The following is a 26,447-nucleotide window of genomic DNA, read 5'->3' as shown; positions in this document are numbered from 1 at the left end:
GCTGAGGTCGTCCATGATGCGCCTTAAATGCATCAAGGGGAAGGTTCGGTGTCAGGTAAGAGCTGTAGATCCAGAGCTTGCCTACCTTTCCGCGGACAAATCCGTTGGCTGTCATGACCTCGACTATCTGCGTTGCTACCTCCCCTGGAGGTTGGCTGCTTTGCTTGTTCGGTCTGAAACCCACTTGTTAGGATCTTAGATCGTGATCGGTCTTAAGATTCAAATTAAGTTGAATCAGTTGCACGAAGATGGTTTCTGGCGAAGACCTCGGCAGCCGGAGGGTTGATGCTTCGTGTTCTTCTTGTCGGATGCGCCGCAAAGGTATCAACTTTCCCCTATCCCGTTCAGTTCCGTGGTGGATCTAGGAACATTCTTTACAAAAAAAAAATAATAAAAAAAAATACTGAATGGAAAATCCTTAAAATAAACATAAATACAACAAACATATTAGAAGAGTTTAAAAAGCCTAACGCGAAGTATCGAAGTTCTATTAAAGAAACTGTGATATCCCAAATTCCCACATTCCTCTAGATTACAAAGTTAGACTAGTCTTACCTATATTAAAGCCACAGAAACTGCTACGTATACTACCTAACAACAGGATTACTCTCTGAAAAGCGCCACCTCTCTATAATATCATTGGACTTTTCCAACACCTTTCTATTTCTAATCACCTAAAATTCGCTTACTGCCATTATTTCCCTCCCAAAACAAATTAGGTTCTTCGCTTACGCCGACTATTTTCATTTATTAATTGCGCACAAGAGAACTAAAAACCCCTTAATTAACCTTTCCTCCCTCTTTAACAATATTAATAAATGGTGCGCTTTCTCAGGTGTCTCACTTTCAATAGACAAATACAAATAAATACAAACCAAAACAAGAGAGAATGCTTTAGTCGAGTTACCCGACTATCAAATACCCGTTACTTAGCTAGCGGCAATGTGAAAAGAAATTTCATTTCTCTGTGATATCGATAATTAATGGGTAAGTTGTGTAATACTAATAGGTGGATTTTTTCAGAAGTGTGGCCGACGCAGTTTTGGGCGTTTTTTGGGCGTTACAGTGTGAGTGTCAATTCTTTTTTTTTTGGCAAAACGTTAAAAAATTTACAACACTAATAAACATATGAAAATATATCAAAGCATTTTTCATTGGGTCTGGCAAGATGGGTCTGGAATACGTTGGTTACAATACTAGTGTTACATACTTTTCAACGAATCTAGTCTACCCTTTTACTCTGCGACTAATGGGTATAATAAAAACAGAAACAAACCCACCCCATCTTAAGTGTTTTATTACCGGGTGACTTCGAAGTTCCCACAGCCAGCCGAGCAATTTATTGCCCCCGATCAAAACGTTATTTTAACAATGTTCTTTGTGGCCGTAATCAGTAGCAAATTGTTTAGAGCTCATCTAAACAAAGTGCAATATAATGCAAAACAAAAAAACAACAGACAAAGGAAGAAGAAAACTTAAACGAGCGGGTAGCGGATTTGTACAATTAGAGGTTCTAAAAAATAAACAGTTTATGAAAAATGAAATAAATTTGAATTGATAATTAATGTTTCAGCATTTTTATAGATTTTATTTGTTTACTATTTCTGCTCCTTTTCTTTTGTCTTGACCCATTGTTCGACTTTCCTATAGATACGCTAAGTTAATATACTTATCATCGCCCACAACGACGATAAGATGCACTCAATTGAATTAGAAATCCCCTCGAAGACCTTTACATTTACAAACCAACCGGATTTATTAATATTATTATTCACACCTCCGGTTCGCACCTGAGCCCGTCCGATAAGAGCGAATCGAACCGTCTGCTCGATGGCCAGATAAAGCCTCTTTGTGATCCACGACCCACTCCAGCACTCGGATTCGTTGGAGTGGTCAGAGTGGTCAGTTGGTGTAACGACGCAGCATGGGCAATGCGAAACAAAATATCGGACGGCAGTTTGTGGCGGTGGGAGTGCTGATGATTCTGGGACTCCAAGGAGTCCGATCTGAGTATGGCGACCTGGTTGGCGATTGGCTGGTGGATTATGATGGAGACGAGCTCAATTTTTTTGAGGATTCGATTTGGCGCGTTGATTTGCACATATACAATGTGTTACCCAAGGACTCTGCGTTGAATTACTACTTTGTGGTGTACTCCAAGGATGATCGGAGGGCGTCGTCGCCGCCGCTGGAGATAAAGAAGGAGGATTTCGATCTGTTGGGCAGCTGGCGGGGAGCGCTATATGTGACTGGAGTTCGATTTGGATACAGTTCGCTGGAGGTGGAACTGAAGTCCGCCGCGGTGACGGAGACATATCCAAATCCCCTGCCAATTACAGTGCTCCGAACACAAGTGGTGGACGAACGCATCACCACCTATGTGTCCGCCGCCTTGGCTCTGCTGATGTTCCTCAATCTCGGAACCGTGTTGGATATGCAGCGCCTGGCGGGCATCATCTGCCGACCGGTGGGGCCTGTGGTGGGTGTGGTCAGTCGATATGTGCTGATGCCCGCCTTGGGATTCGGACTGGGTCGTGCTCTTTGGCCAGGCAGTTGGCCACTCCAGCTGGCCCTCTTCTATACGGCACTGGCGCCCAGTGGCGGACTGGCCAATGTGTGCGCCGTCTTCCTCAAGGGAAATATCAATCTTTCTGTGGCCACCACCACGATCAATAGCCTGCTGGCCCTGGCCTTGCTGCCCATTTGGATACTGGTTCTGGGCCGGATGCTCTACGAGGACGAAGAGCTAACAGTGCCGTTTGGTCAGCTTTCCGGAGGAGCTGCTGCCATGGTGGCCTGTCTGGCCATCGGCGTGCTGCTGCGACTCTGCGTCCCGCGGACCACCAGGTTCATCTTCCGCTTCCTGAAGCCACTGTCCGTCGTACTCAGCTTGTGCCTCGTGGGCCTGACGGTGGGTCTCAACGCATTCGTCATCTACGAGTTCACCTGGCAGGTGAGTACAATCTGCTATACAATTTAAATGGGCAACAACTAATTTGGACCTATTTGCGTATAGATTCTAGTGGCTGCCATATGTCTGCCCCTAGCCGGCTACCTATCCACTTATCTGCTGTCCAAGATCCTCTGCCGATCGTCCACCGACGCACTAACTTTGTCCATCGAGGCCAGCGTGCTGAACATGACCATGCCCATTGTGCTGCTGCAGTCCAGTCAACTGCAGCAGCCGCAACTGGATCTCGTCCTGGTCATGCCCATTGCCTCCTCGCTGATCTCCCTCGTCCTGGTCGTCCTGTTCTATGGCATTCGGCGTTGCCTGGGCTGCAATAGACAGCAGGATGCGGATGGCTTTGATCACAAGAAGCTGTTGGCAGAGCAGGAGGGTGATGTCTAGTTTGATTTCTCAAAAATGTAGTAACACATTTCTTTTTTTCCTAGTAAGTTAATGTTATAAAATCGTGAGTGGTTTAATTTTTTTTTGTTATATATGATGTATTTGTGTGGGTAGACTTTACGATTTAAGCTTTAGATTACAAATATATTACACATTGCATATTGTGCAATTTTAAACGTAAAGATATAGATTGTTTCTACTCGTTTTTAAAAAACGCATGCCAAATTGATTGGCATCACTTTTTTCTCTACTGGGCAGCATTGGCCAATTGTTGAGCGCGGGAAAATCCAATTCGCTCGATTCTAATGTCTTTTTAATTCACGTGTGTGTGTGTGTTTACATGCAAATTTCGTTTTAGGCCAGCTCGTGGCAATAAAATAAAATAGTGTGTCAACGTCGGCCGTTGGTCACTGCGTATGTACGAGGAATTTGGAGCATTGGCCGCTGGACAAGCGCTCGGCGCCTGGGAACCCAGGAAGGCGCATGATGTCATCAGTTCGCCGCGATGCAGGGCTGCCAATTACGACACACGAACATGGCGCATATAGTACACTTAGTACCTCCATATATATATACATTTACATATATGTATGTATATATTATATAATATATATATTCGTATGAACACGTGCTTGTGTAGGGAAGAAGATATAAAAATAAGTGCTACCTTTGCCTGCACACGTGTGTGCGTGGTCAACTAACGGTTCACGCGCGGAACGCATTACCCAACCACCCACTCAACCACCAACCCACCAACCCACCAACCTACCGATCCCGCCCCAAATTGCCCCACCGACCTCGTTAGCCAGCCCTGACAATGTTTTTTTTCGGTTATAAATACATTTTTCAAAGGTGGTAAATGACATAACGTGCAAGATACTTTAACAGGCAGCTAACTAACATTAACTGGGATAAAAAATGATATTGCAAAGGCTCGTCATTTATATGGGTTGGTGATATGATAACAACAAATATGATGATTCCCATTGGGCCTTTTGGGCTACTTTGAATAGAAGAGATCCTATACTTACCTATACTTACTTATAAAATATTTATTTAAAATTTTAATAAGTACTTGGAAACTTAATTATTGGTCCTAAAAGAATGCCTTTTAAATTGGAAATACCATTACGTTTTATTGTGACCAATTTAACATTGTTCATTTGAATATCCAATATTATCTAAGTTCATTTAATATTTTTTTTTGTAAATGTTCCAATGCCCAAAAAAATTACGTATACGCAGTGCGTGCACCCTCGACTTTCTCTCTCTGGAGGACAGAGACAAAGTGAAGACACACTTTGCTGGGATTTCAGTGACTTTAGAGATTTCTTTAGGCTGGGATGGGATATGTATGGTCTGGAATGCGAGGGAAGAGATCTAGTAACTTACCCTATATATATCCCTATTTGTATGCCTATCCCCATTTTCATTCCCATCCATAGCCATCCAAATCCCGTGCAGCATAATATGCGACTCCATTGACCGTTTTGGCCTGCTGCTGCGCATTGCAGTTAACCCCGAAAGGAACAATGCAGCAAGCACACTGAAAGAATTTAGATATCTATCCAAGGCAAAAGAAGTAGATTTAAGGATCTGAAAGAGCTAACAGATTAGACACATATATTAACTCATTTGAATTCAATTTGAGTGCACATAGGTCAATCATAGGCACATCTTAAACAACATTTATGTTGTCATAACCAGAAGTTGTTTAACCAAAATATTTGATAATTTTTCAAATAACTATGTACATGCTTATAATTAGTTTTTCTCAGTGCAGCCATAGTGCTCCATTTTCGGGCCGTGCCAAGACAACTTTGAAAAGGAGTTGCAGCAGTCTTTCGATGAGGCAATTTCATTCTCGGCTGGTCTTTTGCCCCAATGCCAGTGCAACTGCACTTGAGCGACGGCATGAGGGGGGTGAGGTGGGGCAACGTGGATGGTGGGTGGTGCAAGTGGGCGAAATGTGGGGCTGCGAAGTAGCGGCAGACGTTGGCAGGGGCCACAAGTCGAAGCAGAGCATTTGGTTTCGTTTCGTGACATTTGGATGATTTCTGCCTATTTCCTGGCCCAAACACACAGCACTGCACAGAGCACCACCCACCACCCCATTCTTAACCCTCTGGCCGACTTTAATCGCGTGCTTGGCGCACATTTTAACGCTCGTCGTTTTCAGTTGACGGTTGCCACAGCAACACAACACGAACTGCAAATGCATTGCAAAAGAGCAGTGGGTGAATTCTGGGGGGCTGATGGGTGGATTTGTGTGGATTCGGGTGGATCTGGGTGGATCGAGTGGGTTGGTTTGCATCCAACCCATTTGCAACCGAGGAAGGTGCGTTGGCAAATCGCTTCTCGCTACTCGCTGCTCTTCATTTCCTGTCTCCATTTCAAGGCGCTGGAAAAAAATGGGCCGCAAGGAAAATCAGCCAGGAAATTCACTTCGCCACTCAGATGCGTGGCACGAAATAAATAAATATACACAAAAAAGTGCGGCAAGCGAAAAAATTCAAGTCAATTATCCGCAGCACGTGTACTTAAATATTATGCGTAATTATGGCGCTCGAGATGGCGATGGCATAATTAGTCCTGTTACTTGTGTATTCGGTTATTATGGCCCTCAAAGTGCAAACAAGCGAATGGAATGAACGCACTTGATACCCCTTAGTAGTCAGGCGAGGCTATTTTTCAGTCTTTAGCAAATGGGAGAGTTCACTGAATTAATCGTATATAATAATACTAAAGGTAATAGAGTTATAATATAACTAATAATAATAGTTAAATAATATATAAATATCAGCAATACATTTTGACTTGCTTATGATGAAACTAAAAATACATATGTACATATGATGATATTCATATTTTGATTTCTGATTTAAAACAGGGTGTAATTGGAACTGAAAGAACGCGTTTGCACAGCCAGGATGCTAAACATGCGCGTCTCATGAGCCAAAATTTATGCAAATTCGCTTCGTCCTTTCGGTTGTCCCCTAGTCCTTTTTAGTCCTGCCAATGGAGCACCACACACCGACCACCGCCCACCGCCCACTGGCAAGTGCAAAGGAAACGCACAGTTGAATAATGTAAGGTTATGCTAATGTGCAGGTACGCACAGGTGTACATTACACATTCGCTGCATTTGCTTTGGCATTTATGGGGGTCGCCTGTCCACCGCTCCATGGCCACACCCTCATCCTAACACCCTCCTCTTGCCCATCCTCATGCCTGTTCGGATCCGCATTCTCGTCCTTGTCGTCATTCATCCACATGCTCATGCCACATCCCCCCCGTGGAAGTGGAAAGTGCAAGTGGAAAGTGTTTGCCATAACCGAGAACGATTAAATTAAATATTCAATTTCTTTTAACCAGCCGGATACTCGTATATTCGAGATCGGCCAGCAGGGAAGAGCGTTTCCCATTCACAAGGAACACAAATCCAGCTTGAGGTATCACGTTCTATTCTATTTACCAGTTTAATTATTGTGTAGTTAACAATTTTACGCCATGCATTATAGCTTAAATTAAAGATACGCACTTTATACGTGACTATGAAAAGTTATAGTTAAACCAATGCATAATACGCCAGATTAGATGGGCAAAATGGATCTATAGATGTTTTAGATCTATTACCATATAAATCTTGTCGTTTTCCTGATTTCTGTCCAGGAATATTCGTGGTTTTTCCCAAAAAGTTAAAAATGATGGTGCAAATGGGTATTGTCTTAACTCGCTAAGCTCGTAATTAAACTGACAATCACTTGAGATTCAAGCTTGGAAATTAATCTTAATCCATCTTATCTTGATCCACCAAAAAGGAATGCTTATTAGCTGCCAATTTCAGTTCATCTTATAGCTATATCTTAATTTTTAGACAAGCTTTTAGTGTCCAGTAGATAAATGGATATGCAGAAACGTATGCAGTATCATCAACAGGCGCCATCTATATCTGAATTGGAAAATTGATTAGCAAAGTAACTTTCCTTCCTGTTTTTTATTTCGTAAGTACAAAAGGTATGGGAAAGTTAGTTGCATTTGACAAGATGATGAACGACAGATATCGCCGCACTGCAACTCACACACTCCCCCCTCTGCCCCCTCCCTCCATCCATCCGTTCAACATTGAATCTATATATCTATACAGATTTTATATAGATATATTATACATACCCATATGCATGGAGGTTCCTGTGGGAGCTGAGGTATTATATTTGGAGTAGATGGCTGAGTGGGGCGGATGGGGAAACGTAAACGTTGCCGCTGTCAAAATGTCGTCATTGTTCATTCATGAAATGTGCGCCTTTTTACATTTTACCCAACAACAGTAAGAGAAAGAGCTCAATACTTTGTTGCATACGCCACAAACAATATATATGTACATATAGAAATCCTTTTAAAAGTGCCTCGAGTTGCCACATTTGATGGCTGCTATCGAACTAAGCGGTTTGGCTTAAAATTATAAGAATAAAATAATAAGAAGAATTACACAGATGAGGGCATTGAATATTCAGCACGATTAGTCAGTTAAATTTAGTTGAATTCTACTATTAATATTAATATATATATATACATACATTTACTTTTACGTAAATCAATATATATATTTTCTTATTTCACGTATTTTCACTTTAATGGAACTTTAAATTTGTTATTAAATTTTTTCTCTGAGTGCTGCAACAACCGCAATGGCCGCAAAATGAAACAAAAGAAAGGGAACCCAAGCGGAGGAGTGAGAAAGCAGGAATGAGAGAGATGGGGGAGAAGGAGCGAGAGAGAGGGAGAGAGAAGCGTTCATAAGTGTGTGTGTGCGAGGACATGCGACTGTGTGGCACAACCACACACACATGCACACACACACACTGCGCCACACTCGCTGACATCATCCGCAACCACTCGTGGGGGCAGGATAATGGAGCAAGGAGCAGGGAGCAAGGAGCACGGAGAAAGGGGGCTAATATCTTGTGGGCGGGGCAGCTTGCTTGTTGGCGTAAATATTGTCATTTGTTGCGACATTGAAGTTATTGTTTGTCCGTTTGACGCTGTTCAAATTCCCTCAGCCACTCACACACACACGCACTCATTTATTTATATGCACGCATACATATGTGTACATATATACACAGAAGTCCTTAAAGGACATTTGAATGTTTGCCTGCAATTAGGTAGATCAACTGGCAGGGGGGCGAACACCGATCGCCGGCACCTTGGGGCCCATTACCACTTCCGGCTAATTGGGGAGTGGGCCAAATGCCACGCCAGTGTTGTGCACGGCACAAAGAAAACAATTAACTATTTGCGGGATTTAGCCCATCTTGCCGCAATTGCCAGTCAACAGTTGTTTCTTTGTATCCAAATCTTTTGTGTATGTATTGCATCTATTTAATTTTCCTGTTAACTTATTAGTAATTAATACATTTAAGTTTCTTACATCAATTGTTGCTTGCAAGTTGTTTGAAGCATGTTTATGGCGAAATATTTTATATTTAAAGCCAAAAGGTTTCCTTCAACCGTGAATTTCGCTCTGAGCTCTAAGTGCAGCTGCACTTTCGAATGCCCCATGCAAAGCCACATGGTTTCCTCGTGAATTTGTTCTTGCCTCTTTCATCCTTCATCCTTCGCCCCTCCTGCTCCTTGTCTTTGCTTTGCCAGTCGGCTTGACGTATGCCACTTGCCACTTGCCACCCGCCCCGATTCCCAGTTCCGAGTTCCGAGTTCCCCAATCCCCGCCAGCCGCGGCCCGCTGTTATCCTGGCGTGTCCCTTTTGCAGCCTTTCTGGCCTGGGTTCTTCTCGGCTTCTTTGGGCTGCTTTTGGGCCTGTCCCAATGACCGAGTGGCGGTATGTCGCGTCGCGTCGCTCCGCTCCGCCTCGCTCTCAGCCGCAGAAATTCCGAATCCGAATTCGAGGCACGACGACTACGAGATCCTGTAAGTGGAAAGTGGCACAGCGCCGAACGCCGCCGAGCGGTGACGAATGCCCATCGAGGCTGGCCGATGGCGTGACGAATGCGCCACGAACCGACTGCCGAGCAAAACTGAACGAAAGTCGCACTCTGCGGACGCACACGCGCTGCGGCAGCTGACAGTTTCAGTAAACCACGGAGACGAACGGATTACGGGTAACGAAACAGCAGCACCAGTGGCAGCAGCAGCCACAAAATAAAACCATAAAAAAGAAACAAGAAAACAGCAAACACCAAAAAAAAAAAAGTAGAAAAAGCAGGAGCCAAAAAAAAACTAAAAAACTCAAAGAGAAACATCATCCGAACATCAAACACAGAGCTATGAAAAGTCGCACAGGCGAGAAAACCACGAGCGCTGAGTTCCCTGTTTTAAAAGGCCAAAAAGGAAAAAAATAGAAAAAAGTTCACACACTTGCCATGCCATCCAGATATATACATATATATATTAAAATATATATATATATGTGCAGTATATACAAATGCCTTGAGCTGTGCGCAGGCAGGCATTTCAGCGAGGAGCCAGTTCCAAAGAAAGTTTTACATAAGTTCTCCCTCCTCAAATCACATCACCACTTTTTTTTGCATAGTTTTTTTTCCGTGAGTGTGACCCAAAAAACCAAAATAATCAAAGAGAAGCGAAAAGCCAGCAAGAGGAAGAAGAATACGAGAAACCAGCAGCCAGCCAGCAGGAAAGCACAAAAGTCCAAAAAATAAACTACTCATTTGGCTGTATTGGCGAAATACAAAGAAAAGATACAAAGTGGCATATAGGAAGTCGGCGAGTGTGTGTTAAGTGTGTGAAAGCAGCATGATCTCTGGAATTAGCTTGAAAAATCTTCTTTTTTTCACTCCTAATATTCGGTTAAGTTTTTTTTTCTAATTGTGCAAAAGCGCGTGTTAGACATGGCGTATACTTGATGTGGCCGCAACCAGCAACGATTGCGTATACGCCTAGTGCGCCTCTCTGTGTCTCGTGCCTGTGTTTGTGTGTGTGCGTGTGTGTGTGTGTGCGAGTGTGTGCTTGTGTGCGTCACACACAACGTGTTACGCAGAGTAACCCCCCGAGCCGCCGCTCGTATCCATCGCCTTTGCCGTTGAAAACTTTTGGTTTGTTGTTTAGAGCAAAGTGCCCGGAAAAGTAGGCAACGAAAATGGTTACAACAAATTGCAGGGCACACACGCACACACAGACAGGGCCAACCAACTCACACACACACACACACATTGATTTGGGATAGAAGAAGCAGAAGCAGCTAAAGTCGACTATGTGTGTGCCGCGGACTTTCGATTTTTCGTGACTCGGTCGGTTTTCTTGTATATGTTCTCGAGTGTCCTTTGTTGTTGCTCCTTTGCTTGTTGTTGCTGTTGGCGATGTCGCCCCCCTTTACTGTCCCCCCCCTCCCTCTTCAACGGTTTGAACTCCACTCCGTGTGGATTTCGCCTGCTGTTTAGGTTATGTGTATCTGGCATGTCCTTTTTGCCTGCCTTTTCCTTTTTGGAGCGCGCATATGCGCTAGCACGAAACGAAACGAAACTCAACACAACACAACACAATTCAACTTAACTCGCCCCGAAAATCAACAGAGAGAGAGAGGATTTGGTGGAGGGGCGGGGAGGGGTTTCGAGCTGTTTATCGGTGTATGTGTGTGTGTGAGTCAGTCAGTCAGTCAGTCAGTCAGTTGGGCGCCTAGCTAACTGGGTAGAGCCAAAGGATCCCCTCCTGCTTTTGCCTTTGCTTTGCCTCTGCATTTGCTTTTGCTTTTCCCTTGCTTTTGCTGTGCTTTTTTGCTCGATTCGATTCGAGTCGCGCGTGTGCCATATCGCGTTTCGTTTTCGTGCTGTGCGCAAAAAGAGCCGAGCTCCAAAAGACTTGGGGTCTGAGGATTGGGGACTGGGGACTGGGTTTTTGGGTACTGCTTACCGGGTTCCGAAGAACTCAGGACGAGGCCACGAGGAGCCCTCCAAAGAGAGCAGGATATTCAAGAGAGCGCTGAAAGCGACTATGTGAGCGAGATTGGCGTAAAAGGGACAAGGGTGTCTCAAATTGCCTTGGTTTAGCTCACAAAAAATTGAATCTAAAAAAAAAAAAATTCGAACAAAAATACGAAATTGTGCAACGCTATTGAAGTTTGAAGTTGATTTCTAATGAAAAATACAGCCATGCCATACATGTACATGCATAAAAACAAGCTGTATGCAGGACATGGTGGTTAATTGCCAGAAAAGCGGATAATTGGAATTGTTCATATTTGATTTACAACAGCCATTTATAACAGTTATTGTCACGAAAGTGCTGTCATGATTGTGGAAATCGTGTAGTCGAATGCAAAGTTTATTACTGACAATTGCGTTCAGAGAATATTTCAGTGCTGTGCAAATCCCTAAAGAATTGAGGTTAGATAGCAGCTAATAATGGTTAAGTTTGCCTATTAATCTATTTCAAGCCAGATTATGTTAGTAACATCATTTATTTTGAAAAAAGAAACACTTTAGGCATATTTTTCAACTTGGTACATAGGTAAAATTGTTTAAACATTTATGGGTGCCACATTACAACGAAGGATTCATTTTGTATGTGCCTCTTGCCGAGAACTTGCAAGGACCTCGTCGAAACCGAAAGGACACGCAATTGTGGCCCAGAATCGAAAGCGAAAACTTTCCCTTCCTTGGCCAAAATCTATAAACTTTCGTTTATAAAACGCACTTGCTGTCTTTCGTGTGCGATTGTGTGGCTTTCGTGTGGCTATTTGTGTTGCTTTCGCGACTTCTGGGCGCTATAGAAAGCCAAAAAGCTAAAAATATAGTGAAATGGCGTGGGGAACCCCCGTAAGAAAGTACCGATGTGTTAAGACCAGTCCAAATGGGTGTTACAATAACTTTGCGGCTCGTCCAATGCCCAGCGGGTTAGGCCGGTGCCACTCGGCCACCAGCTTGCCACCAGCCTTCCACCTTGCCCACCAGCTTGTCCCGGGGCGAAGGCTCCGCAGGACCCCCATCCCATTGCATCCCATGGAGAGGGAGGCAGCCCAGCCGGAGCACCACCAGTCACCAAATGGCAGTCGCAGTTCAATCTGCCCCTGGGTTGTGCGTGTTCAATTGGCTTTCGCCCCATTGTTGTTCTTTGCTCGCCCCTTGCCTGTGTTGGCTTTTGGTGTAAAAAATTTACATAACCCAAATTGATGCATAAATAAATTATTAAATACGTGACGTGCAAATGGTCAAAGGACCAAGCCAAACCCAAGTCGAATGGCATGTGTGCAAGGCTCTGGCCTTTGGCTTCCATTGTGCGAGTCCCAAGGGCTTGCAATCAGGACGCAATCCAATAAGGAGATTGTGCTCTCGGTAATATTGCCATCCATATGCGACCTGCGACAAATGTCTCATGTTACGCGGGGATCCTCACTGCAAATTCAATTAGGAGCAAGGCCAAGGTTCATGATCCAAACTAATTCAAAATCATTGTTCCCTTTATGGATAAAACTGTGCTGCTCTCTCTATTTCCCGAACTAAAAGCACAAGTGCAAAGACAAATTGGCAAGTTAGTTAGTTTCCCACTATTGAGTGCTAAGAAATGATAAGGCCAAGTATCACACACTGAAGAATGAAGTCAACGATGTTAAATTTATGGCAAACTTAAACGCTTCGAAAGCAGTTTACTGATTTGAAAGCAATATTACTAAAACTCCCACAAAAGCCGAGCGCTTTGGTAACCCCAATCCAGTTAACACACAAACTTAAACTGCATTGTTTTCAATTTGTTTATAGATGTGCATGTACATGTCCATTTGTAAGGACATTAGAAACGCAGTTCCTAAGTGTGTGCAAATGGGTGGGCTGACTTGGTGACTTGGTGACCCCGCCATCGCTGGGTTAGATAAAGTTCGGATCGGATCGATTGGTCGGTGTCCAAGATGGGGGGCCCCGAAAAGCGGGTCAGCATGATTTGCGATTATAGCTGGTGCTCCATATTCTCGGGCCACATTAGTTATGAACGCAGTCGGACTTGACTTGACCAGTCCAACTGGTGCCAAACGCCCAAAAATAATGACCCACTGTTGCAATTTTCAGGCAGCAAAGCCGTGGAATATCAGCTTGATGACCTAAAAATAGAATAAGTGACCAAAGCCAAAAAAAAAGAAAGGAGAATCGGCGAAGGCGAATAGTATGTGGCAAATGGCGGAGAATAGCGAAAGGAATAGGGCGAAAGGATAAGCAGCGAAAAACAGGGTGGCAAAGTAGCACAACAAAACCTGTGTTGACAACGACTTGGGTGGTTATATATGGCAAATGCTCTAGGGCGAAAGAACTTCTCACACACACACACACACGCGCGAACTGCTTCTGCTGCTCCTTTTCGCGGCAAATTCGGATAAAAGGAAGTCACGGCGAAACGGCGAACAGTTGCCTGGTTCGCCCGAAAACGGAGTTACCCAGAGAGTAGGAACTTTTCAGTGCTCAGTGCTCGACATTTTCCCGCATCCTTTAAGTCCCTTATGTCCTTTTTCAATACTGCTCTGCGTTTCACGTGCGCGCGAAAATTGCATAAACACAAACAAGCCGCGACTCGCTGCCTCGACTTTTTTTTTACAGTGCATCCCATTCAGTGAGACATTATCCTGCCAATTGAGTGCTTATTTTACGTTTTTTTTTCGAGTGTCTGAGTGAAAGCCATCAAGTGTGTGAATACAATTTACAAGCCCATTTGAAGTATCTATTGAAGAAATATAACAAGTTTAGTAGAAGGAATCAAATAAACTAACGACATAATTCACATAATGGGCACAAGGACAGCAGTAAAGCTAACATATAAAAAGAAATAAATATTAAAAAAAAATAATTTAAAGCCATTCAAACAATACTAGGGGTTTTTTAGTGGGATATACAAAACTTTCCAAATTTGTCCTTCAGATAATATGGTTTTTCATTTCTGTCAGCTTTTGTGAATGAGTTTTCCCATCAAATTTCCCAATTTAAGCTGGGTTTCAACAACTTGTTCGCTTTTCCGCTGGCGACGCTGGCGAAATTGTAACTAAAACCGAAACCAAATCCGCAATTAATAATAATAATTATAACAATAATATTAGACATAATACGGAAACCCAATTATAATCATAGCAACAGTTGTGAAACCAAGCCGAGGCAAACTCTTTGAAACATCCCAGCCAGATAGCCAGATAATAGTAGAAGCAATACAACAAATAATATTAACATTAACAATAATAAATTGAAACAGCTCTGGGAACAAAACGCAACGTTTGATGAAAATTTCTGGCAACACGTCTTGGTTGTTGTTAACCACGCAAAAAAATTAAATAAAAACAAATTCAAATACCCAATGATAATGCAGATTTAACAAACAAAACCAAAACAAATAAAAGCAAATACAAATATAAAAAAACAAAAAAAAAAACACAAAACAAAACAAACAACAAATTCATCTTCTACTTCTTCTACCGCTTCAACTTTATTCGTCTTCGTCTCCGTAATATATATACATATATATAAAATATACATATATATATATATATATACATCTATGTATATGTATGCATATGTGTGTGAGTGCGTCGCGTGTGTGTTGGTGCCTGTAAATGTGTGAGCCACAACAACAACTACAACAACAGCAGCAGCAGCCAGAGCCACAACCACAACAACAACAGTAGTTAACAGCAGCAACAATTCTTAGCAGCAACAACAACAATACAAGCAAGCACCCTCTCAACAAAAGCAGCAGCAACAACAACAACCACAATAGCAACTACAGCAACAACAACATCAGCGGATAGAGCGAGCAGCCAGGCACAACATCGATAGACATCGATTAACGGTAGGTTAGCGTAAGCAATCGAAAAAGTCGATTTAACATTTTATTATCAATTTCATTGAACTTTTAATTATGCTAATGACATTTAACCCCAAGAGAGTAAAAAATCGTGGAATTTTTGATTTGTTGAGTTCCAAATATACATTTATAATAATCTTGAATGATTTATTCCTATGACTTAACGATCTTTCGAGTCTCAAGCCACTTTTACGATGAATTCTTACACATTAACACATACTGGAAATGTAGAAAATAATTCTGTTAGCTATGTTAGAGCAAACAGACTGTTATATTAGAATTTCTCAGCTCTTATTTTGGGCTAATACTTCATAACTAAGTCATTAATTTACTTTTCATTTTTGTGAAAGGGAACTCAATTTTACTGGGTCAATGGTCCAACTTTTATTGAAAGATTTTAAGACACATTTGATATTCCCATCGATTGCTATTTTATATAGAATACCAAAAAGGGCAATTTACGCTGCACGTCAAATGAGAATTTAGAAACCAATTGTGTCTTTCGTATGTATTTTAATATTTGAATAGCTAGAAAAGTGCGAACGGAGCAGTGGGCGACTTGATGAACTTGGCTCGATTATGTCATGCCTCCTTGGTGAAAATCCCAGTTAACCAGGCCCGACCTCAAGACCATATCAATGGGGTATCTGCGCCCCTTTTTGTCCCGCCCACTGGCACGCCCCTTTGCTTTTGGGCTACAACCTTTTGCTGGCTTTTGGAGGGCAAACTTTCAGCTGCCACAAAAAAAAAAGCACAGAGCGGAGCAGAAAAAATGAATGAGGAAGGTGGGGAGAGGGGGGTTTTCTAACGGAATTCCTTTGCTCACGCACACATGGAAAGGAGGTTCGTTAAGAGAGAAGGGAACCCAAAAATGTATTGTTGTAGTCCGTGTTTGTTGGCGGCAACACACAGAAGTGAGAGCGGAAGAGAGCGGGCACTGGCTCTCTCGGCGCAGGCAGGAGAGGAGTGAGAGTCCTGGCTCTCTCGCCAGCCCATTGCGCTCTCCCATGCAAAATTCATTGACTAACAACATGCTAACTTCGTTCAGTTTTTTGCTGTTCTGTTTGTTTTTTAGCTTTTTAGTACTTTCTTTCCCTTCGAATTTTGTTCAACAATTAATAGGGTAGCAGATATTCTGTGTTCTATTGCCAAATCGATACCTTTGGTTGGCTAAGGAAAACGCTCTGCGTTTTGCTCATGTGTTTGCCATGTGTCATTTGCATATTGACACAAATTCCGGCTCGGGTTGTTTTTTATTTCAATTCTTGTTTGCGGTTTTTCGCATGACTCATCGACCCAGCGAATGGCCAAAAAATTAATTCGGCAAACAGGAGTTTGCGAGTGTCATGAATGGAAACAGACACACATAAATATATGCTCATATGGGCACATCCACTGCTTCGCTGTGTGTGTGTGTGTGTGTGAGCGCTACCCTATGCTTCATGCCTCTGTGTGTGTGTGAGTTTGGCGAAATATCGAACTGACCTACTTTTATGCTCGATACACACACACACACACACTGGCGCGCACACACATACACACAGGGAGACCAAGTCTACATCGCCGTGAAGACGGACGTCTTAAAGTAACGCTGCGCGAAAATTCGAATTTATAGTAGTTGTGTCGGCCGGTGTGTGCGGCATACTGACAGAGCTACACGGTGGAGTCGCGCCACAGCTTTGCGCTACAATCGCGCGAGTTTATTGCGCGCCTGTTTCAGGTAAATAGGTAATCTATTTGCTGGCGTTTGTTGCAGCTGAAAAAACAGCTGATAGCGCTGCCAACTAGGCGCAACGGGTGATCTGGAGAGGGCGGCGTTGCCAGATCAACCGTGCGATCAGTGTTGTGTTGCGACAGTAGGGCGCGAAATTCAAAATTAAATTTAAATTAAACCGTTGAAATTTAATTTAAAGTTAATTTTGTTACGGGTTACTGGGAGAGCACAAGTCGTGAAGAAAGGGGAAGAGGCGCAAAGGTCGCGGACAGACCAAATATCAACCTCTCACCGTTTTGGTGCCTAAGCAGAGGCTCTGGTGTCCGAGTCGAGGCGGTACAAACCTCCATCCGTATAAGCCAGGGGGAAATCCGTGGCCTACGTGGGAACCCCTTTCCAAGGCTGGTGCTTCGCCTAGGTAACTAGGTAACTTAGGCCATCCTTTAGTTGATGGACAGCTCAGGGGGGGGCAGTCCCCCTGATCGCAACGACCCGTTCAGGAGGAGCTCCCGACTTTCGAGATCCCCCACCAGAGGAGTCAGTAACCCGACCCATGGTGACGGAATCTCAGTCCCGTCTGTGGCGAGGGGTGAGCACGCAGGCTCCCAGCCGCCGTTGACTAGCGACTGCAGCGATGCTGTAGAGGTGGAGAACATGGCTCCTACAGCAACTACGACCGCGACAAGCCAGAAGACGATGGACCACATTGCCGTGCCATCGCAAAAGACGGGAGGGAAGTCCCCAGCTGGTTCCCCTCATCGGTCTTCGGACCTGTCCACGGCTCTCCAGAACGAGGACCTGAGGGGCATTCTCGCCAGGATGAATGGCAAGATAAATATCCTGCTATCCGCTTTCGAGACCCAACGGCACGTGACACGAGAGACAAAGGGCATAGCTTCCGAACTCTCAGCCCTTAACAACAGGGCTATAGAGCTGTACGAAGGTACTTCTAGCGAGCACTGCTTGAAGAGCAGTGGTACCCAGACGGAGGTACAAAAGCCTTCCAAAAAGGCTCCTCAAAAGGCGCAGGTACCCAAGGTGCAAGTGCCAAACGCCCAGGCGCCCAAGCCGAGCAACGGTGAAGAAAAGGCGCCTAGACCTATCGAGTCCAAGCCAGGCAGCTACGCATCTGTCGCCAAGAATGCTAGCACGGGTGCAGAGTGGACCAAGGTGAAGCCTACGCGCCTGCGTAAAAAACCTGAGGCACTCATTTTAAAAAAGACAGGAGAGGCTTCGTACGCAGAGATGCTTCGGAAGCTAAGATCGGACCCGAGCCTTAGCGAACTGGGCAGCCATGTACGTAAAATCCGGAGAACTCAGAAAGGTGAGCTGTTGCTTGAGGTAGAGGGGAAAGCTGCGGAAAGCGTCCCCAAGTTTAAGAGCGACCTGGAAGCGGCGCTCAATGACTTGGCCTCTGTGCGCACGGGAGCGCAAAGAATAGCCCTATCTTGCAGCGGCTTGGACGAGGCTACGACAGCAGCTGAGCTCCACAGCTGCATGGTCGCCCAATTCCAGGGTCTGCAGATAAACCCTGAAGATATCAGGGGCCTTCGCAGAATGCGGGATGGCACGCAGATAGCCTCAGTGCTGCTGAACGCGAACGTGGCGATACCGGTCCTTAAACAGGGCACCGTAATCGTTGGATGGTCAAGATGTCGCTTCACCCAGGACGTCCGACCCACGAGATGCTACAGGTGTTTGGGATATGGACATCGTTCAGCAACCTGCAAGGACACCGACAGGGCAGACTGCTGTCTTAGATGCGGTGAGCGTGGGCACAAAGCAAAGGGGTGCGTTGCAGCTCCAAAATGTCTGATCTGCAGCAGCGAGGTGGACAGAAACCACCCGACGGGTAGCTTTGCGTGCCCGACCTACAGAGCGACCCTGAAAGAAGCCAAGAGCCACCTTAATGCACGCCCACATTAGCGTAGTACAGCTCAATGTCAATCATTGCGCAGCAGCTCAGAGCCTCCTGGCCCAGACTGCGGCTGAGCGCAATGTAGACATCATGCTCCTAAGCGAACCCTACGTCTCAGGTAGTGGACAATCATCCATGATCCTTGACGAGACAGGTAAAGCAGCTATCAAATGCTGCAGCCCTCTCCACGTCCAGGAACTGGCTGCTTTACCTATGCGGGGTATCGCTTATGCGAAGCTAAACCACGTGCACATGTACAGCTGCTACGCTCCGCCGAGCGACACCCCCGATCAGTTCGAGGAGTTTCTGGAGGCGCTCGTGGACCATGCGAGAGGGCGAAGCCCGAAGGTCGTTGCCGGCGACTTTAATGCCTGGGCAGTGGAATGGGGCAGCAGGACATCCAACGCCAGAGGCCGAGCTGTGATTGACGCCATGGGATTGCTGGACCTTATACTGCTGAACGACGGACGGAAGCCGACGTTCAACAACGATAGGGGTACGTCCTTTATTGACGTTACCTTTGTCAGCAGAGGGCTAGTGGACATCAACAACTGGATGGTCCATGACGTCATGACGCTGAGCGACCACGCCCTGATCTCCTTCAGTCTCTCCCCGGAGGGCATGCCCAGGAGACGGCAGAGCAGAACAGCCGGGAAAGCATGGGACACCAGGAAGATCGATGAGGCCATGCTGGCCTATCAGATCAATTCCCTGGAAATCCCAAATGGGGACGCAGAGAGTATGGCGGCAGGCCTTATGTTTATGCTCGAAGATATCTGCGACGCAACCATGCCTAGGAAAAATAAGGCACAGCGCAAACCACCCGTTTACTGGTGGAGTGCCTCCCTAAGCCAACTAAGGTCTGACTGCCTCAGAGCTAGGAGAACGGCGCAACGAGCCAGAGGCAGTACCCACCACGCGGAACTCTTAGAGGTTTTCAGAAGGAAACGCCTAGAGTTCAAGCACGGCATCGCGGCTGCCAAAGCTCGGTCGTTTAAGGAGCTGCAGGATGGCGTAGACAGCGATACTTGGGGCCTCGCCTACAAACTTGTCACCAACAAGCTAAGGAGGAGAGCGGCAACCCCATCCGACCCGGGGGTCCTGGCTAACATAGTAGGGGAGCTATTCCCAAAGCAAACCACTCTATGGAGGCCAACAGAGGCAGCCCCTGCCCCAGATTTCCAGTGCGTCACGGAACTTGAAGTCGTCGAGGCAGCCAAGCGCATCAAACCTAACAAAGCCCCTGGACTAGACGGTATTCCTGGAGCTGTTATAAAAGCAGTGGCGCTGGGTAGACCTGAAATCTTCAGGGCCACCTTCCAGCAATGCCTTCTGGACGGAATCTTCCCAACAAGGTGGAAAAGCCAGAAGCTAGTCCTGTTGCCGAAAGGGAAGGGACCAGCACATGCTGCAAACAGCTACCGCCCCCTATGCCTACTGGATATAGTAGGGAAACTATTTGAACGTATCCTGTATACTAGAATAGAGGCAATCACCGAGAGCAACAACGGCCTGGGAAGCCATCAATATGGCTTTCGGAAAGGAAAGAGCACACTGGACGCTCTTTCGGCCGTTAGTATCATCGCCAAGACCGCTCTATCTGGTGATAGATGGTTAGGGGGCAGGAAGGAATACTGCGCTATAGTGACTCTGGACGTAAGGAACGCATTCAACACCGCCAGATGGCCCGTAATACTCGCAGCCATGAACCGCATGGGGATCCCGGAGTACCTAAGGATAGTCGTTGGCAGCTACTTTAGGGACCGGGTTCTATGGTACGATACTGAAGATGGCCCAAAAAGATACCGAGTTTCGGCAGGTGTTCCCCAAGGATCGGTACTTGGACCAATTCTATGGAACATTATGTACGATGGGATCTTGGGCATCAACAGGCCCGTAGGAGTAGAGCTGCACTGTTTTGCTGACGATGTGGCAATCACAGCCGTCTCCAAAACAATCGCAGGGTTGGAGGACAAATGCAACTCTACGATCGGTGCTGCCATTATGTGGCTCGAGAAAGCCGGGCTAGCAATAGCGGCTCACAAGACCGAAGCAGTCCTTCTCAGCAGCAGGAAAAAGGTGGAGAACATGCTGGTCTCCGTCAATGGAACACAGGTGACCTCTCAAGAGTCCCTAAAGTACCTAGGAGTAATGATAGATCGCAGGCTATCGTTCAAGGACCACGCGAGCTACGCCAGCAAGAAGGCAGCAGTCACAGCCTCTTCGTTGGCCAGGCTGATGCCCAACGTCGGTGGCCCAAGACACCCGGCCAGGAAACTGCTGGTGTCAGTAGCAAAGGCTTCTCTGCTATACGCTGCACCAATCTGGAGCAATGCCACTAGCAGGGGCTCATACCTGAAAGGAGCTCGTTCGGTGCTACGGTCAATGGCCCTCAGGCTCATTAGAGGTTTCAGGACCATATCCGAGGACGCGGCGCTAGCCCTGGCAGGCCTGCCGCCAATTGATCTGGAGATCAAGGCTCTCAGTCTAATGCGAAGCGGCGCTTCCAAGCAAGAGGCACACGAGTGGCTAACAGGTGAATGGCAGAGCAGATGGCAGACTTCGCGTCGGGGGAGGTGGACTCATCAGCTCATCCCTGAGTTGACGGTCTGGGCAGAGTGCCAGCACAAATGCTTGGACTACCACCTAACCCAGTTTCTTACGGACCATGGCTGCTTCCGGGCCTACCTACTCCGGTTCCGTCACGTAGAGTCAGCTCGATGCTTGTTCTGCGTCGACGGTGAGGAAACAGCAGAACACGTGCTAATGCACTGCTCCAGGTTCACGGCGGAGAGGGAGCAGCTAAAGACGCTGTCAGGTACCCCGCTCAGCCCTAGTGGCTTGTTCGCGGCCATGCTGGCGAACAGCGAGGCTTGGGAGCTGGGACACAGCCTTATCATCAATATGATGAAGCGTGTCCGATCAGACGAGATGGCCAACAGAGTGGATGCCTAAGCCCAAACTGGCGCCCTGGGTGACGGCGGGCGAAGAATTCTACTCCAGAGTTCCCGGCTCGTCGTAAAAAATCAACTAAAGGAAGAAGGAGCCGCCAAGGACTACACTGAAGGCAGGGGGTGCGACCTGGCCTCACATCCTGCTCACCGAAGTCATACCTTGACTGGCAGTCCCGGTGAGCGAGTAAGGACTGAAGAGCACGCGGAGGTTTTTGTTTTAGTACGTAGGCATAATTCCAATAGGTCTTATGAATCGTGCATGCCACCTACGAACAGTAGGTGGTATCTTTAGAAGATTTTAATTTTCCTACCGTAAGTCGAATAAAAAAAAAAAAAAAAAAAAACACACATACACACACGCAGCCAGATTGGCAAATGGAAAAAGAGTGCTTTGACCTTAGCGGAGGCTGCTTATGTAAGCCGAATATCCGAATACCGCAGGAGCATCCGTAACCGAATTTAGATTCAATTCTCACGATTTCTGCAGTGAAGGTAGAAGGTAGAGTTAGACCATTTCAAGCAAATGAAGTGTATATAACATTATCTACTCTTTAAAAATCTCAATCATGTTACCTATTGCTTTTATTATCAAAAGCTAACTATGTAAGTCAAATCTAAAGTTTATACAAACAAGTAAGCGGCGTCAGTAAAGTCATACGCATAAAGGCTCTGTTCAGTCAAGCCCCATTTTTCTCAACTTCGAGTGTTAAAATCGTCCGCATTTGAAATTCTTCGAACGTCGATATATTGAAAAACGCAAGGCTCAATTCAGTCAATTCATATCTTTTCCAACTCTGAGTAATCGAGCAAACGAAGAGTGTGTGAAGATGGTGTGGAAAATGCTCTTCGCCAGTTTGCTGCTGCTGGGTGCGCTCAAAGCCGCCGATTTGGCCCCGGAGTCGGAGGGTTCTGTGAAGGATGGACAGCAGGAGCCCGCCGCCAACGGTGGCGATGAGAAGCTGGCCTACAAGAGCCCGGTGATCGATGACGAGAAGTTTTACTTCGCGGATAACTTTGACGACGTGCAGACATCCAGGAAGAAGTGGGTGCTATCGCAGGCGAAGAGGGACGACATCGCCGAGGAGATAGCCAAGTACGATGGCATCTGGAACTGGGAGTCGCCGCAGCGCATCTTTTGGGCAAACGATCTGGGTCTGGTGCTCAAGTCGAAGGCCAAGCATGCGGCCATAGCCGCCCCCTTTCGCCAGCCGTTCGATTTCAAGTCGGGCAAGCCGCTGGTGGTGCAGTACGAGATTACGTGGCAGGAGGGTCAGAACTGCGGCGGCTCGTATCTGAAGCTTTTTTCCGCCGGAAAAGACACGGAGCAACTAAATGCCTTCAATGACAAGACACCCTATACCATCCTATTCGGACCGGTCAAGATCGGCAATGATGTGGAAATGCACTTCATATTCCGTTACGTCAATCCAATTAATGGCACCATCACCGAAAAGCACTGCAATAACCCAATAGACAGTTTGGAAGGGTCATTCATGGACAAGCTACCCCATCTCTACCAGCTGGTGGTCCGTCCCGATAACAGCTTTGAGATTCGCATTGACCACAAGATCATCAACGAGGGTTCCCTGCTGACCGACTTCAAGCCACCAGTCAACCCGACGGCGGAGATAGATGACCCCAACAACCTCAAGCCAGAATCGTGGGATGAGCGAGAGAAGATCCCAGACCCTACTGCCCACAAGCCCGAGGATTGGGACGAGGATGCTCCACCACAGCTGCCCGATACCGAGGCCGTCATGCCAAACGGCTGGCTAGAGGATGAGCCCGATTTGATTTTCGATCCAACTGCCATCAAACCAGAAGATTGGAATAACGAAATCGATGGCGAGTGGGAGGCTCCTCTGGTGGAGAACCCAGTGTGCAAGAACGCTCCCGGCTGTGGCAAGTGGAAGACTCCGCTCATCCCCAATCCCAAATACAAGGGCAAGTGGCGTGCACCAATGATCAAGAATCCCAACTACCAGGGCAAGTGGGCCCCCAGGAAGATAGCCAATCCAGACTTCTTTGAGGATCTGAAGCCCTTCCAAATGACGCCAATCAGCGCTGTGGGTCTGGAGCTGTGGTCCATGTCCAGCGATATTCTCTTCGACAACCTGATCATCACGGACGACGTGCAGTTGGCCCTTGACTTTGCCGCCAACAGCTTCGACATCAAGCGTCTCTACATCGATCGTGAATTAAACTCAATCGGGGATAAGGTAGTCGAGATAGCTAGGGCCCATCCCGTGATTTGGGGCATTGCCATGGGTGCCATTGCGGTGCCGGTTGCCTTTACCATCATCTCTAAATTTTGTTTAGGTCCGAGTAAGGTCGCGGCTGCCAAAAAGGCTGCTGCCGAGGCCAAGAAGACAGACGATCCTCAGTCCGATGATGAGCTCGCGGCCGTGGAGGATGAAAAGTTGGAGAAGGGCGAGAAGGAGGAGAAAAAGTTGGAGAAGGGCGAGAAGGAGGAGGAAAAGGAGGAGGAGGAGGAGAAGAAAGAGGAGAAGGAGCAGGAGAAGGAGGTAAAGAAGGAGGAGGAGAAGGATGACAAGGAGGAGGAGAAGGAGAAGAAGGATTACAAGGAGGGGGAGAAGGAAGAGAAGGAGGACGAGGAGGAGGAGAAGAAGGATGACAAGGAGGGGGAGAAGGATGACGAGGAGGAGGAGAAGGACGAGGAAGAGGAGTGCGACGAAAGGGCCGCTGGCGATACCATCAAGGAAAGCACACCGCTGTCCGCTAGTCACAAGAAAAATTATTTTTAAACATTATCAAAGAGGAGGAAGGAACATTACAGACTCTGGAACCAATTCCAAAAAATCCATCTACACCGAAAGCAAAAACAGATATGCACTGCAACTCAAAATAAGAAACTAAATCGAATTCCCAAGTCCAGCTGTTGCACACCACCAACAACCAAATGATCAAGCACACGTACATTTCAAACATGTTATGATTTCGCCAAGGCAGCCGACATCTCCATCAAACTGCACACACACACTAAACCACAAACAGACACACACGAATTAAACAAAAAAAAACACACATCCAAATCCAAATAAAATCGAATTTAAAAAAAAAGAATTTGGTGTGAAAGGGAAAAGTGTTTGAAAACTAGCAAATTTCCGCATGTCAAAAGCTACTTGCTACGCAAATCGACGAACGATCTTGTCGCAGGTCGTAGCATACTTTTATGGGCTGCTGCTGAGAATCCTTGGCAGGAACTCAATGAATCCCAGGGAAATTAGCATTAACTAGCTGCGGCTACAAATGATAAGTGTAAAAGGCGAAGAAGCGGTCGCGATACAGTGGAAACGTGGTTCTGGCGACCAAATGTTATGTAGACTAAGGGACCCGTGAGCATAGGGTAACCTGCGGAATGCCCCAAGGATCAGTACTCGAGCCACTGCTGTGGAACGCCATGTGCGATGGGGTGCTGAGGTGGCCACTGCCAAGAAGAACCAAGTTTATTGCCTTAGTAATAGTGGCAAAAACCGTTCGAGAAGCTGAGTGTCTTGGTAATGCCTCTAATTGCACCGTATACTTATACTATCAAAAGCTATCTTTGTAAGTCAAACATAACATTTATCCAAACAAGTAAGGGTCGTAAATAAGCGCAAAAGCATAAATTGAGCCTTTAATGCAGTTAATCCTTATTTTTCCCAACTCCCCGTTTTAAATTCTGCGTAGGTCGCTGTATTAAAAAAAAGAACGCAAGTATGTGTGTGTGCGTGCTGGTTGGCTTATTGATTGGCCATTGTTTTTGTTTGTTGCATTTCACTTTTGATTGCATTTCATTTAACGCGAATCGCCGCCTGCGGTAATCCAATTAGTCAGCTGTTGAGGTTTCGACATCGGCTCTCCACCGCGGGATCAATGCGCTAGCTTTAAGTCTCCTCCCTTACTCCCTGCCATAACTAACTTTAATAGCGCGGCTCTAACTAATGCTTTACATTTTCCCCATTTCATTTACTTGCAGCATCGTGCTAAGCGGCGGGCGCTAATCGAACATGGCGCCTCGGATATAGTTGTAGCTTTAATGTAGCAGGCGACATCCATGTGCCTCATGTAAGTAAGACCACATGCATACCCTAGAAAATAGATGTAAGTGGGAGGTATAAGGCCCATTAAGTGTTGGCAAAAAGTAGTTATGTGCAGTGCATATATATTATATATTATTATTTATATTTATTCATATAAATCACTTTCTTCTCAGCAGAAGTTGCATGAACAAATATCCCAGTGGCTATCAGATTTTTGATGAACTCATTTATAATTTCTCAATTATTTCTTCTTGATTCTGGTTGCTTTTGCGTACTGTACTGTACATGAGACATAATATCTTCATTTTGCTCTCTTGCAGGCCTTGGAAATCTAAGGCTCTCATCGTTGGCCGCATAGACAATGACAGAAGATTCCGACTCGATATCTGAGGAAGAACGCAGTTTGTTCCGTCCCTTTACCCGCGAATCATTGGTGCAAATCGAACAACGCATTGCCGCTGAACATGAAAAGCAGAAGGAGCTGGAAAGAAAGAGAGCCGAGGGAGAGGTGGTAATTATTTCTAGCTGAATGTGCTTAGCTTTCTCGATTTTGTGTGCCTACTCTACTACTCTTTCTGTATCTGTATCAGTATCTGTAACCGTATCAGTATGTGTATCTCTCTCTACTACGTCTAAGTGAATTGACTTCCAATTGAGATC

General features: G+C 45.9%; 3 protein-coding genes and 1 long non-coding RNA gene across 53 annotated transcripts in view; all 4 read left to right on the top strand.

Annotated features, from left to right (window-relative positions):
- Nucleotides 1-1,876: 1,876 nt before the first annotated feature.
- Nucleotides 1,877-3,534, top strand: LOC6617948 (sodium/bile acid cotransporter). Its single transcript, XM_002042220.2, has 2 exons — nucleotides 1,877-2,953; nucleotides 3,017-3,534. The coding sequence occupies exons 1-2, from the start codon at nucleotides 1,925-1,927 to the stop codon at nucleotides 3,350-3,352; spliced, it is 1,365 nt and encodes a 454-aa protein (XP_002042256.2). The 5' UTR covers nucleotides 1,877-1,924; the 3' UTR covers nucleotides 3,353-3,534.
- Nucleotides 3,535-9,406: 5,872 nt separating this feature from the next.
- Nucleotides 9,407-14,629, top strand: LOC116801987. The gene is made up of 2 exons (XR_004362387.1): nucleotides 9,407-9,472; nucleotides 14,550-14,629. It is a non-coding gene; the product is annotated as an uncharacterized LOC116801987 (long non-coding RNA).
- A 7,480-nt stretch (nucleotides 14,630-22,109) lies between these two features.
- Nucleotides 22,110-24,630, top strand: LOC6617947 (calnexin). The gene is given in 3 exon segments (XM_032724616.1): nucleotides 22,110-24,269; nucleotides 24,366-24,498; nucleotides 24,501-24,630. Coding segments are annotated over 3 exon segments (1,944 nt in total). The 5' UTR covers nucleotides 22,110-22,571; the 3' UTR covers nucleotides 24,614-24,630.
- Nucleotides 24,631-26,110: 1,480 nt separating this feature from the next.
- Nucleotides 26,111-26,447, top strand: part of LOC6617946 (sodium channel protein para) — a 63,577-nt gene continuing 63,240 nt past the window's right edge. For 49 of the 50 annotated variants that reach the window (XM_032724605.1, XM_032724602.1, XM_032724582.1 and 46 more), the window contains exon 1: nucleotides 26,111-26,298. In XM_032724605.1, coding sequence (XP_032580496.1) covers nucleotides 26,149-26,298 — 150 coding nt within the window. In that variant the 5' untranslated portion in view covers nucleotides 26,111-26,148. The remainder of the gene's footprint in view (nucleotides 26,299-26,447) is intronic. The other variant, XM_032724595.1, reaches the window with a different exon arrangement.

Source organism: Drosophila sechellia, chromosome X (assembly GCF_004382195.2).
Source record: "Drosophila sechellia strain sech25 chromosome X, ASM438219v1, whole genome shotgun sequence".
NCBI classification, from domain to species: domain Eukaryota; kingdom Metazoa; phylum Arthropoda; class Insecta; order Diptera; family Drosophilidae; genus Drosophila; species Drosophila sechellia.
This window is presented reverse-complemented; position numbering and strand designations above follow the sequence as displayed.

Coding starts and splice junctions, on each gene's coding strand:
- LOC6617948 (XM_002042220.2), top strand. CDS start 1,925: ATGGGCAATGCGAAACAAAATATCGGACGGCAGTTTGTGGCGGTGGGA. Junction 2,954..3,016: donor TCTACGAGTTCACCTGGCAG/GTGAGTACAATC, acceptor ATTTGCGTATAG/ATTCTAGTGGCTGCCATATG.